Source organism: Musca autumnalis, unplaced genomic scaffold (assembly GCF_047663935.1).
Source record: "Musca autumnalis isolate F117 unplaced genomic scaffold, ASM4766393v1 scaffold_1, whole genome shotgun sequence".
In the NCBI taxonomy this organism is placed as follows: Eukaryota; Metazoa; Arthropoda; class Insecta; order Diptera; family Muscidae; genus Musca; species Musca autumnalis.
In genome coordinates, this window is record NW_027411644.1 from 282,256,522 (window position 1) to 282,271,455 (window position 14,934).

The window sequence follows — 14,934 nt, forward strand, 5'->3', positions numbered from 1 at the left end:
AAAATTAATTTACTATTACTATTTGTCACATGGAGTGGTGTTTGATTGACAGACAGTTCAATTGCAGTCGTTTTTGTTGCAACGCTGCATTGTTGTTATTCTCACAAGGATATGGTATTGCTTTGCTGCAACAATTCGGCGCATTATGCCGGCTTCGTGAGAGAGAGAGAACAAGGATGCAAATAACAGTAAATACGTGCATCAATCGGTGTTGTGAATGAAAGTGTTGTTGTTTTAAAAAGCAAGGTATAAAATCCCCCCAAAAATAGGGAATGTTATTAGAAAAAACAAAAACAAAATAAAAGTGCAATAATAATAAAAACAATGTGATAAACCTTTAACAAAAAACAATAACAAATAAATATTTATGCATTAAACAAACAATTTTGTGCCATTTTCTTTATTTGCTGCATAGAAATCAAGTGAAGCACGCTTCTTCTGTAAGTTTCATTCATTGTTTTTAATATACGAAAAATTGCACGTGAATGTTGGTGTGTGTGGGGTTGGGAGAGATTTGTTTGCCGGCTTAAGAACACGTTTGCATCAACCACCACTACACTCTCAGTGGTTTCCGACTCCGGCTGTATCATAACGCCGCATTGCCTGCAATGTAATGTCCTCCACCTGTACATGATTCGGTGTCTCAAGTGCATACATGATTGCATCGGCCACATCGCCAGCATTCAGTTTGGGTAGGTCAGCAACGGTGTGAGAGTAGACATTGAGGAAATCTGTATCCACCATGCCGGGATTAATGCTCTGAAAAAAAAGATAAAAGAAAATTTTTTTATGTAAATAAATTATTTATTTATTCTATGAAAATAAATGCAACAAATGTTTGTTTAAAGATGCTGCTGAATGGTCTAGAGGTCTGCTATCCATTTACTTGCATAATTTAATTACATTAGTGTGAATCTTAGATGCATATGTATGTGTGAATGTAGGTATGTTTGTACTAATTGAGTCCAGGCAATTAAAAGTTCAAATATTTGTGTTTGAAAGGTCATCTGTAAATATAAAAGAGCAGTGAGGTGAGGTATTCACTGACTGACTGATTCATCACCGCCCAGACGAAACTGCTGAAGCTAGAAAGTTGAAATTTTGGGTGTAGGTTGCTGTTGGTGTGTAGGGGTGAGATAAGGCTGGGTTTTTGGAAATTCGACCCAGAAGCGTACGAAAAGTACTAAAAGGTACTAAATATGGTACTCTTTGTATTAGGCAAACGGTAAGAGCTAGAATTCTGACATTTGGAACGAGTGTAACTGATGGAGATCTAGAAAGATGTACAAAGGGTTTTTGGAAATTCGACCTCTAAGTGTACGAAAAGTACTAAAACTTACAAAATTTAGGGTGAACGGATAGAGCTGGAATACAAACATTTGGAATGAGGGTCACTGATGAAGAGTAACAATGAAAGGTTTTTGGAAATTCGAACTATAAGGGTACGAAAAGTACTAAATGGTACTAAATTTAGTACAATTTTGATTTGGGTGAACGGATTGAGCTGGAATACAGACATTTGGAATGAGGGTCACTGATGAAGAGTAACAATGAAAGGTTTTTGGAAATTCGAACTATAAGTGCACGAAAAGTTATAAATGGTACTAAATTTAGTACAATTTAAATTTGGGTGAACGGATTTAGCTGGAATCCTGAAATTTGTAATGAGGGTCACTGATATAGAGTAACAAAGAAAGGTTTTTAGAAATTCGAACTAAAAGTGCACGAAAAGTACTAAATGGTACTTAATTTAGTACAATTTGGATGTGGGTGAACGGATAGAGCTGGAATCCTGAAATTTGGAATGAGGATCACTAATGAAGAGTAAAAATGAAAGTTTTTGGAATTCGAACTATAAGTGTACGAAAAGTAATAAATGGTACTAAATTTAGTACAATTTGGGTTTGGGTAAACGAATAGAGCTGGAATCCTGAAATTTGGAATTAAGGAAAGGTTTTTGGAAATTCGAACTATAAGTGCACGAATAGTACTAAATGGTACAAAATTTAGTACAATTTGGATTTGGGTGAACGGATAGAACTGGAATACAAACATTTGGAATGAGGGTCACTGATGAAGAGTAACAATGAAAGGTTTTTGGAAATTCGAACTATAAGGGTACCAAAAGTACTAAATGGTACTAAATTTTGTACAATTTTGATTTGGGTGAACGGATTGAGCTGGAATACAGACATTTGGAATGAGGGTCACTGATGAAGAGTAACAATGTAAGGTTTTTGTAAAGGTTTTATAAGGGTACGAAAAGAACTAAATGGTACTAAATTTAGTACAATTTGGATTTGGGTGAACGGATAGAGTTGGAATCCTGAAATTTGAAATTAGGGTCACTGATGGAGAGTAACAAAGAAAGGTTTTTGGAAATTCGAACTACAAGTGCACGAAAAGTTCTTAATGGTACTAAATTTAGTACAATTTGGATTTGGGTGAACGGATAGAGCTGGAATCCTGAAATTTGGAATTAAGGTCACTGATGGAGAGTAAAAAGAAAGGTTTTTGGAAATTCTAATTAAAAGTATACGAAAAGTACTAAATAGTACTAAATATAGTACAATTTGGATATGGGTCAACGAATAGGGCCGGAATCCTGAAATTTGGAATGGGGGTCACTGATGAAGAGTAAGAAAGAAGTACCAAAGGTCGAAAAGTCCTAAATGGTAGTGAGTTTAGTATGATTTGGATTTGAAGAGCTGGAATCCTGAAATTTGGAATTAAGATTGTTGTTGGAATATAGAATTGAGATATCGAGGTAGCTTTAGAAAATCGTACTAATGTGCACGAAGCACAATTTGTATTTGCGTAAACAGATTACTGTTGGAGTGCAGGATTGAGGTAGTTTTGGAAATTCGTACTTATAGAAAAGTGCTAAATGGAACTACATTGGCTATAAATTGGGTTTAGGATAGAGCTGAAATATGAAAGTACATTTTGGAAATTCGTGTACGAAAAGTGCTAAATGGTACAAAATTTGGTACCTTTTGGTATTTGCTATATGGTATAGAATTTTGCACAATTTGTGATTTTGTAAAGGGTAGAACTGGAATTTTGAAATTCGGCATTAGATTAGCAATTGGTGTTTAGAGTGGAGGTGGGGAGGAGGTTTTGAAAATTCGTACTTATTTATACAAAAAGTACTAAATAGTACTATAATGGGTTTCAGAGGAACGGTTAAAGCTTGAAAAGTGAATTGGGGTTAGGATATAAGTTGAATATAAGGAAGTAATTTTTGAAACGTTTACCTATGTGTACGAAAAGTTGGGTAACATGTTGGTACCAAAACCATTTTGGCATTGTGTAAACAGTTAAGGTAATAAATAATAAAAGCTGGGATTATATAATTTGGAAATATGCTATTTGTACAAAAAATACGAAATGGAAAAATATTTGTTGTGGAGATCACTCTAAAATTAGAGACAAAGTTCTGAGTTTGAAAAATTGTACTGAACATTGTTCCATTGATTTGATGTTAACGCCAAGGCGTTTCTAAATAATGTACTGAAATTAAGTAGTCAAACGTGAAGTATCTTTTCAAAAATGTTTTTGTTCTGACCGCTTTGGTATGTTAACTTGAAAACGTGATCCAATGCGACAATTTTGTTAACTAGAAGTTATTTACCCCCTGATAATAAAAAAACCTAAATTGAAATGCCTCCAACAAATTTTCCGTTATATACGGTGGGCATACCCGTGCATAGTAAGTAAAATTTTTTGTAAAAAAGTTTTTCTAAACTTTCATGCCACAAATTCCGAATTTAAGTTGGAAAATGTGCTCTAAATCTTCAAAATATCTCTTCTAATAAACGTGGATTGAATTGGAGATTTTTATACCCTCCACCATAGTATGGAGGGTATATTAAGTTTGTTTTTCCATTTGTAACGCATTGAAATACTCATTTGCGACCCTATAAAGTATATATAGTATCAAGAATATAGATCAGGGTAAAATTCTAAGTCGATCTGAGCACGTCCGTCCGTCCGTCCGTCCGTCCGTCCGTCTGTGGTAATCACTCTAGCATCCACAAAAATGAAGATAGGACGCTGAAATTTTGGGAAAATGCGTCTTTTGTTTGCAGGCAGGTCAAGTTCGATGATGGGCTATATCGGTCCACGTTTTGGTATAGCCCCCATATAACGGTACCCCCCGATTTGCGGTATTTTGACGTTTTTAGCTAAATTTTTAGACCGATTTAGCTATAATTTGACATTTAGGGTCCTTAAGTATCAATAAACTTATATAACAAAAGTTGTGGACATAGGTCCACGTTTTGGTATAGCCCCCATATAACGGTACCCCCCGATATACGGTATTTTGACGTTTTTAGCTACATTATCAGACCGATGTAGCTATAATTTGACATTTAGGGTTCTTAAGTGTTAATAAACTTATATAATAGAAGTTGTGGACATAGGTCCACGTTTTGGTATAGCCCCCATATAACGGTACCCCCCGATTTGCGGTATTTTGACGTTTTTAGCTACATTTTCAGACCGATGTAGCTATAATTTGACATTTATGGTTTTTAAATGTCAATAAACTTATATAACGAAACTTGTGGACATAGGTCCACGTTTTGGTATAGCCCCCATATAACGGTACCCCCGATTTACGGTATTTTGACGTTTTTAGCTACATTTTCAGACCGATTTAGCTATAATTTGACATTTAGGGTTCTTCAGTATCAATAAACATATATAACAAAAGTTGTGGACATAGATCCACGTTTTGGAATAGCCCCCATATATCGGTACCCCCCGATATACGGTATTTTGACGTTTTTAGCTACATTATCAGACCGATGTAGCTATAATTTGACATTTAGGGTTCTTAAGTGTTAAAAAACTTATATATTAGAAGTTGTGGACATAGGTCCATGTTTTGGTATAGCCCCCCAAATAACGGTAACCCCGATTTGCGGTATTTTGACGTTTTTAGCTACATTTTCAGACCGATGTAGCTATAATTTGACATTTAGGGTTCTTAAGTGTCAATAAACATATATAACAAAAGTTGTGGACATAGGTCCACGGTTTGGTATAGCCCCCATATAACGGTACACCCCGATTTACGGTATTTTGACGGTTTTAGCTACATTTTCAGACCGATGAAGCTATAATTTGACATTTGAAGTTCGTAAATGTCAATCAACTTATGTGACAAAAGTTGTGGACATAGGTCCACGTTTTGGTATAGCCCCCATATAACGGTACCCCCCGATTTACGGTATTTTGACGTTTTTAGCTACATTTTCAGACCGATATAGCTATGATTTGACATTTAGGGTTCTTAAGTATCAATAAACTTATATAACAAAAGTTGTGGACATAGGTCCACGGTTTGGTATAGCCCCCATATAACGGTACCCCCGATTTACGGTATTTTGACGGTTTTAGCTACATTTTCAGACCGATGAAGCTATAATTTGACATTTGAAGTTCGTAAATGTCAATCAACTTATGTGACAAAAGTTGTGAACATAGGTCCACGTTTTGGTATAGCCCCCATATAACGGTACCCCCCGATTTACGGTATTTTGACGTTTTTAGCTACATTTTCAGACCGATATAGCTATGATTTGACATTTAGGGTTCTTAAGTGTAACTAAACTTATATAACAAAAGTTGTGGACCTAGGTCCACGTTTTGGTATAGTCCCCATATAACGGTACCCGCGATTTACGGCATTTTGACGTTTTTATCTACATTTTCAGACCGATTTAGCTATCAATTGACATTTAGGGTTCTTAAATGTCAATAAACTTATATAACTAGTGGACATAGGTCCATGTTTTGAAATAGCCCCCATATAAAGTTACCGCCCGATTTCAGGTATTTTGAGAATTTTACCAACAAGTTTTAGCCGAATTATCTGTAATTTGAACATTTGACATTTGAAATTCCTAGTGGTCACCACACCTCTCCACCAAAAATTGCCAAGAAAGCCACCCTATAACGGTACCTCCCGATTTTCGGTATTTTGAGAATTTTACCTACAAGTTTTAACCGAATTATCTGTAATTTGAACATTTGACAAAAATTGTCAAGAAAGGTCGATGTATTGATAAAGCCCCCATATAACGGTACCTCCCGATTTTCAGTAATTTGATGATTTTAGCTACAATATTAAACCGAAGTAGCAGTAATTTGACATTTGAAGTTCTTAGTGGTCACAACACCTCTCCATCAAAAATTGTCAACATAGGTCCATGTTCGGATATAGCTCCCATGTAACGGTACCTCCCAATTTTCAGTAATTTGTCAATTTTAGCTATAATTTTTAACAGAACTAACTGTAATTTGACATTTGAAGGTTGTAGTGGTCACCACACATCTGCATCAACAATTTTCAACATAGCCCCAATATAACGATACTTCCCGATTTTCGGTACTTTGAGGATTTTACTTAAAATGTTTAACCGAACGTAGGTCCATGTTTTTGTATAGCCCCAAAACAAACCTCCCGATTTTCCGTACCTTAGCTTTATTTTTTGGACGAACTTTCTGTAATTTGAAATTTAAAAGTCAACAAAAATTCTGCAACAAAATTGTTCATTTAAGTTCATATTTTCGTATAGCCCAGATACCTCCGAACTAGCTGTTAATGACATTTGAAGTTCCCACGTTATGTACCGATTTTCGATATTTTGAGGATTTTTAACCGAATTAGGAGTTATTTGACATTAAAGGCTCCCATCAAAAACGGTCAACATAGGCCCATGTTTTATTATAAGCCCTATATAACAGTACCTCCCAATTTCTAGCCCACCAAAAATTGCCAACAGTTAGATATAGGCACCATAAAAAAGGGCCTCTCGAATGAAGCATTTTATGTACATTATCTGACATTTTAACGTACTCACTTAAAGTTGGGGACAGGAATGAATATTTTATGGTGGAGGGTATGAAAAGTTCGGCCCGGCCGAACTTAATGCTTTTTTACTTGTTTAAATTAAACTTCTATATCCTCTGAGTATTCAAGGTCTAAATTTAAAGATAATTGGACAATATAGATTTGTTCTTCTTTTAAAATACACTAATCGAGAGGTACCGTTATATGGGGATATACGAAAACGTGGATATTCATGACCATTTTGAATGCCGAAAGTTTAACGGACCTATTCGGGCTCTGGGCGAAACCGCTAAAGCTAGAACCTTGCATTGTAAATGTGCGGGATTGTTGTTGTGAAGGGGTGAAATATAGTTTAGTGTTTGGAAATTCGTACTGGAAGGGAATGCTGTGTTAGTGAAGGGTTAAAACCAGGAGTCAAATCTAAAATTTGCAATATGATACGTAGTTTTGGAAATTCGATATAAAAAATATGGTAGTTGTGTAGGGATGCGATACGGCAATTTTTTTTTTTTTTTTTTTGTTTTGTAAATTCTGACTACAATCGAAAAATATTGGTAATAAAATAGGTCTTAGTACAACAGAATCTCCAGTATTCACCATTCCCGTATTAAATATTGTTTATATATACTTTTTCCTTTCCGCATACGAAGTAGCGGGCACTTGCTAGTCTATATATAAAAGTGCACATGTATTTGTTTTAGATTAAGGTTTTAGGTTATTGTAGATTCTAAAGGAATTAATATGAAGGATATGGCATGAATCCGTAAAACGTCTGCGCCGACAAAATAATGAGTTATTAAATTCAAAGAAAAATTAATTATAAATAATTAATTTAAATGAAATTAAAAGATAACTTACAAACAAATATGGAATTAAGAAAAATATTAATAATGAAATTTATTGTCGAAATAAAAGATATAAAATAAAAAAAATATATAACATAAAAGATATAAAGATGGGAGAATTCCATTGATGCCAGGTGAAACTACTACATAGCCGAACAGGTCGATGATTCCAACTTCTGCTCCTTATACGTGGATCATCCCACTCGCATAACTGCAACGTGCCGCAGTTCCCCTGACGTCATCATGGTTAGCTCTGACCTAATATTACCACTTCCTGACAAGTAGACACAGCTTTAAATTCGGTCCATTTTCCTATTACTGTCAAAATCAATCTGACAGAATCACACATTCCCTCTGAAGACAGAACGTTCATGCATTTTAATAAGACAGACTGGAACATATTCTGCCAAACTAACGAAGATGAGTTCTCCACCATGTACCCTCCAACATCAGTCAAAACGGGGGGAAAGCGTCTAGACAAGTAATACTCCGAGCTTGCAAGAAAAAATACCCGGTGGAAGGATTAAAAAAGGCCTAACTTCCCATCAGATCGCGGATCAAATCAAATATCCGATACGAAAGGGAAACCCAGCTGATGCAAGGATCCAACACCTTAATTAAGAGATCGGAAAGCACGTGTCTGCCAATAAGAGAGATCTATGGCGCAAACATCTCAACGAATTGGATCTCGAATCCAAAAAGCTGTGGAAAACCATTAAAAACCATTACAATCACAGGTGTACCGACAATATAGCCATAAAATTTGGTTACGGAACTCCAAAAATACCATCACGTACTTCTGCAGACAAATTGTAAACAATTCCCAAATACCGGACAGCGAGAAAAGGAAAATTCGAAAAAGGCAGATTGGGACCTATTCTGCCAAACAACCGATGATTAACTCTACACCATATCCCCTCCAACTTCAGATCATTATTTCAGTCCCTGCATTTAGGCAAGTACTACTCCGAGCTTGCAAGAAACAAATACCGGAGGGCAGGATTAAAAAAAATAAGGCCTAACTTCCCAACAGAAGCCTTTAAGCTCGCAGATCAAAGGATGACATACGAAAGTAAAACCACGGCGATTCAAGGATACAAACCTTTAATAAATATATCGCATAGGTCGTGTCTGCCCATAAGAGAGATCTATGGCGCAAACACTTTGTCGAATCGGATCTCGGATTTAAAAAGCTATGGAAAGCAATAAAAAAACTTTCCAATCCCAGGCGCTCTGGTAATATAGCCATAACACGTATATCAACAGTCTCCTACAGATATTTTGTGGAACATCCACAGATACCGGGTAGCAAGAAAAGGAAAATTCTCAGAGCGTCATGTGCTCTGAGGCCAGACAGGGACGTTGCCTCCAACACAACGGATAATGTGCTGAAAAGTATCAAAGGATGGTCTGGCGACAAAAATGCTGAAGTAGATTGGACCTAACGGTGCCACGTGTATGGCCCATACGTTCAATATATGCCTCAGTACACTTGAAATCCCAGACATGTTTAAGATAGTCGCTGTCCCTAAATCTGGGAAACTCGTATCGACCCATAACTCTCCTTTAACCGGTCGTTAAGATGTTGGAGGCGATAATACTACCAACAATATCTCAGCACTTTCACATTGCTAACTACCAGCATGACTGAAGGAGTACTATCACAACACTTAGTAAAGTTACCTCTAGTATAGCTAAAGGTCTTAACAGTAAAACACCACACAAAAGAACAATCCTTTCGACACTAGATTTGTCGAAAGACCTCTACAGCAATTGGTCTGGATGGTCTTGGGGACAAAAACGTTGAAGCATATTGGACCTAATGGTGCCACGTATCTGGCCCATACGTTCCATTTATGCCTCAGTACATGTGGAAGATAGTCAAGGATTTAAACCTGAGAAACCAGCGAAGCTCGTATCGACCCATAACTCTCCTGTCACCGGTCTTTAAGATATTAGAGGCAATAATACTACCAACAATATCCGAACACTTTCACCTTGCTGATCACCAGTATGACTACCGAGCCGAAAGAAGTACGATCACAGCACTTAGTAAGGTAACCTCTAATATAACTAAATGTATGTAGTCGGTAGTCAATTCTATGTGGAATTTTTTTTGGTACACATGTTTTGAGTTTTAAGGACACCTAAAGCTACATTTGCTGAGGTTAGCACGCTGTGGTCAGAGCTCGTCACAGAAATTTATTTCTGTCAGCGAAGGTTACGGGGGTAGATTGACCTGTAATGCGATTCTCTAACATATTTTTGAGTTACCGACAAAAATCGGTAAAATAACAGCTCAAAATTATGAATGAAAAGTTCAAATAAAAGTTGGCAACACTCTTGCTATTGGTAGAACTTTAGACTGCTTTTTATTCGTCGCTAACTTACCGAAAAACATCGGTGCAGTCAATATTGTAAGCGCCAAAATTACTAAGTATTTGGCCATTATTTCCATCTTCTTAAAGGAGAGAAACTTAGAACTATCACCAATCCATCTTGAGAATTCATACAGTATAAAACCCCAAAATATTGGTTCTTATATTCGACAATCTTATGACCTCGGCAACGAATGCCGCTTAGGTTAGGTTCGTAATGGGGAAATATAAAATATTCGGTTTATAGGGAAACACTCTATATTAGCATCATCTTTATTATCTTTATTATCATCTTTATTAGCGGCGACAGTGTTTGGTCGATCGACCTTGAAATAATTCCTATTTTGTTTTTGAGTTGTTATGTCGATGGTCAGACTAGCAAGGTTTCTTGAAACCAATTTCGTTAAAGTTTCTTTTCAAGTTTCGTTAGTGTCCACACACGTTAACGTGAAATTTAAGATTTTTGCGTGTCCTCTTTATTTTACCGTTCGCGTTTGTTGTGTTTCTCATACCAATAAATCAAAACAAACATAAATAAACTAAAAAACAACACAAAATAATTAACATTAATAATTAAATTAATATTAATAGTTAAATTTTCACTATTTCATTAGTTAAATGTTATTATTAAATATTTTTATGCTTGTTTTGTTGTTAACGTTTCCTTGAGAAAATAAAAATTAAAGAAAATGGAAGAAAAAATCTTGCAGCGAATAAAAGGAAGAGGCAACACAACAAACACAGAAAACCATGTACATGGGATTCACTACTTCATACCCCTCGCCTATAAACTTGACGTCGCCATGTTGAAATCGTGCTAGTCTGACCATCGACTATTTAAGTGCCTCTAGACATTCTTAGATCGAGTTCCATAGTCCCGGTCCACACTAGCGTGAATTTCATTTAAAAATTTCATGAAATTAGGTGTTCTTAAATCGAATTCTCCACTACAGCAATTTTATGATTTTACTCTACTATGGAGGTCGATCTAGAGACGCATAATTTCATGCAATTTTTGCAATGAAATCACTCTAGTATGGACCGGGACATACTGAAGTAATTTTATAAAATTGCTGTAGTGGGGATCTCTATCTAAGAATGCCTAATTTCATGAAATTATTTCAATGAAATCTCTCTAGTGTGGACCGAGACTTACAGAGCAAGTTGTTAGAACAAACAAGTAAAAAAGAATCAGTCGGCTTTGCCGACAGAGATATACCCTCAGCCTGTTCATAATGAAACAATTTTTTTCCCAAAATACGTATGTATTTAGGGGGTTTTAAAATTTTTGGGCGTTTGAACAGACAAAAATGTTAATAAGGATTAAAGATCAAAAGTTTTGCGGAGGAGATACTAAAAGGAAGGATCGACATTGACCGTTATGGAAGTGGATCTCCAGCCGCAACATATGGTGCCATAGGGGGTTTTTACACTCTTCGGGCTGTTTGCTCAAGAGGTATGGACTTGCCCCTAAAAAAACTTTTACCATCGTAATTGAGGAAGCGAATGAAAGTTGCTTCAACAAAAATTAAAGTGATTCGAGAGCATGTCTTAAAGTGAACTTATACGAAATTTTGTGTGGGAGGTACCGGATGGAGTGGACAAATATAGTCCATATTTGAACCTGATCTATATCTGGTAGATATATTAGGATGTGTATAGTAAAGACCAATTCGGCCACTCCCTTCAAGAGTTACCGTATGAACAATTTTTCCGAACAATTTTGAACTTTTGTGGGGGAGGTACCTGAAGGAGTGGACCGATATGGCTTATCTTCAAACTTAAACTATGTTTGGACAAAATATTACTAAGGCCATATTTTGGACCGAATCGGCATATATCTTGCGCACCAACCACCTCACACGATGTCATAAGGGTTTTTTGCAACTTTCATGCTATTTTCTCAGGAAGTATGGACTTGCCCCTGATGAAACTTGTACCGTCGTATGGGGGGCAGTGAATACAAGTTGCTAAAACAAAAATCAAAGCGATTCGAGAGATGGCCCTAAACTGAACTTTTCCGAAATTTTGTGTGGGAGGTACCCGAAGGAGTCGACCTATTGAGACCATATCGACACCTCCAAATAATAGTATGCTAAGTCTAAAAAGTGAGTTTTGCAGGAGAAGCTCTCAAAGTGTGGAAATTTTTTTGAACTTCAGTACTATGCTAAGTCAATATTTGTTTATAACTTCTGTTCGGATTGACCGATCATTACCAAAATTTGACAGAATTTAAGTTAAAGGACGTTCGACACCTCCAAATAATAGTTTGCTAATTCTGAACAGTGGGTTTTGCAGGATAAGCTCTAAAAGTTTGGAAATTTCTTTGACCTTCAGTACTATGCTAAGTAAATATTTGTTTATAACTTCTGTTCGGATTGTCCGATTATTACCAAAATTTGACAGAATTTAAGTTAAAGGACATTAAATATAAAAATGTAAAGAACTTGAAAACATGCTAAGTCGACTTAGCATACTATTGTTTGGAGGCGTCGATATTGGAACCTTATATTACTCTGGTAGAAAGTTTACGCTATACAAAGTATGGACCAAATCGGTCACTCCCTTCAAGAGTTATCGTGCGCACAAATTTTCCGAACTTTTGTGGGGGAGGTACCGGAAGGAGTGGACCGATGTAGCTCATCTTCGAACTTTGGGCAAAATATTACGAAAGCCAAAATTTGAACCGATTCGGTTCATCCGTTCGAGAGTTATCGTGCGCTCCAGCCAGCAAGACAGACAGACAGACGGACGGACATGGCTAGATCGACTCCAAATTGTCTGAAACACATATCGTCCAAACATACTTGGGGTCTAAAACCATTATTTCGATGAGGCACATTTTTCAACGTATCAAAGTGTATATACCCTCTTTAGCCTAAAGGCTGAGGGTATAAAAACTTTGTAAACAAGGCGGAAAAATTAAATTTGTTTTGATGTATAAAGTTGATTTTAATAAACCAAGACTAATATTTACGATGTCTAAACGTTAAAATAATTTGTTTATTTATTTTAGATGGGCAAAATAATTCTTTTTTTGCTCCTTAGTTATCATTAGTAGTATAATGTGCAAACATTTTCAGTATTAAACTATAAATTTGTAATTTGACGTATATTTTGAGACGAATTCAATTTAAAAAAATTCTTTTTACGTTTCAAATTCGATCAGATGGGCTGATGCATCTACCTTGGTAATTGTGGTATGAACAAAAATCAGCTGACTGCCATTTAAATCCTCCAAAATGTATATCTAAATGCAATGAGATTTGTACTGGATTTATTAGATCCAGTCGAGGATTTATGATCTATAAGTTTGAAAACTAAAACCACTAGCAGAACGTGTTGAGTTTAACTTACTCCAAGACAATCTACTTGGTCGGCGAGCATCTCGATCATAGTGTTCTGGGAAGGCACAAGTTTGCTACATGACCTGTCTGGGCGTCTCTTATAAGTGAAACTCAATGACGAGAATTGCAAAGAATTCAAAATAGTGAACTACGGATCGCATCCGAATGTGTGCGACTGTCGGAGTTGAACCACTTGCATGTTGAGGTTAAGACGCTTCAATCAAGCAACATAATGAACTGTCTAAAATTTGGGATTCGTAATATTTTGTCTAAACTTAGTTTAAGTTCGAAGATGGGTTATATCGGTCCACTCCTTTCGGTACCTCCCCCACAAATGTTCAAAAATGTTCGGAAAATTTGTGCGCACGATAACTATTAAAGGGAGTAACCGATTTGGTCCATACTTTGCACATCGTGAAATTTCTGCCAGACTTAGATAAGGTTCCAATATGGACTCTATCGGTCCATTCCTTCGGGTACCTCCCATACAAAATTTCGGAAAAGTTCAGTTTAGGACCTGCTCTCGAATCGCTTTGATTTTTGTTGTAACTACTTGTATTCACTGCCCCCATACGACGGTACAAGTTTCATCAGGGCCAAGTCCATACTTCCTGAGGAAATAGCCTGAAAGTTGCAAAAAAAATCCCACTTCTTGGGGACCTCCCACACACAATTTTGGGTAAATTTACTTTAAGAACTGCTCTCGAATCACTTTGATTTTTGTTGAAACAACTTGCATTCGCCGCCTCAATTACGACAGTAAAAGTTTTTTTCAGCGGCAAGTCTATACTTCTTGAGAAAACAGCCCGAAAGTTGTAAAAGACCATATGTAGTGGCTGGAGAGCTCGAACCGAATACTGCGTTCGTCTACACTTTGGATATCGTGTAGTAAGATAACTAAGAACACACCTATTATAAGTAAAACACATAACGATAATTATTAGAATGTAACGAGTAATCGTATATTTGGTATGTAATCGATAACCACATTGTTAGACGATAAGAGTTGAATCAATAAATGGCGTCATTCGTTAGTCTGATTGCCGAACTGAATAGACGTGTGCAATCGTAATATTTCTTCGAATATTAGGTGCTTTCAGGTCCACCCCTTCCCGGTACCCCCCTATCTATCGGTATCCCCGAAAATTTTTGAGCTTTATTCCTATACATATTTCTATCGGTTCATACGCCCAAAATTTTTAAAACCCCCCTAAATACATACGTTTTTTTTTTGGGAAAAAATGTTTTCAATCCACACAGGTTGAGGTTATATCTCTGTCGGCAAAGCCGACTGATACTTTTTTACTTGTTTTTTCCATTTTTCGATTCAATTATCTTTACGATGTTCTCAGGGCCACACATATCCAGTTGAGTCTAGAATGAACTATTGAACTAATGATCTGGCAATATGGACAGTTGAGAATGATAAAAACCTTCAGTTTCGCTAGGAATGTTTGACATTACAAACACCACGTCGGAATCTTCTTTGAGATCGAAAA

General features: G+C 36.4%; 1 protein-coding gene across 1 annotated transcript in view; it reads right to left on the minus strand.

Annotated features, from left to right (window-relative positions):
• Positions 1–362: 362 nt before the first annotated feature.
• The window catches only part of rdhB (retinol dehydrogenase B), a 54,578-nt gene continuing 40,006 nt past the window's right edge, over positions 363–14,934 (minus strand). Inside the window, exon 5 of the mRNA XM_073964208.1 lies at positions 363–759. Within this exon, the coding sequence (XP_073820309.1) occupies positions 562–759 (198 nt within the window). The 3' untranslated portion in view covers positions 363–561. The remainder of the gene's footprint in view (positions 760–14,934) is intronic.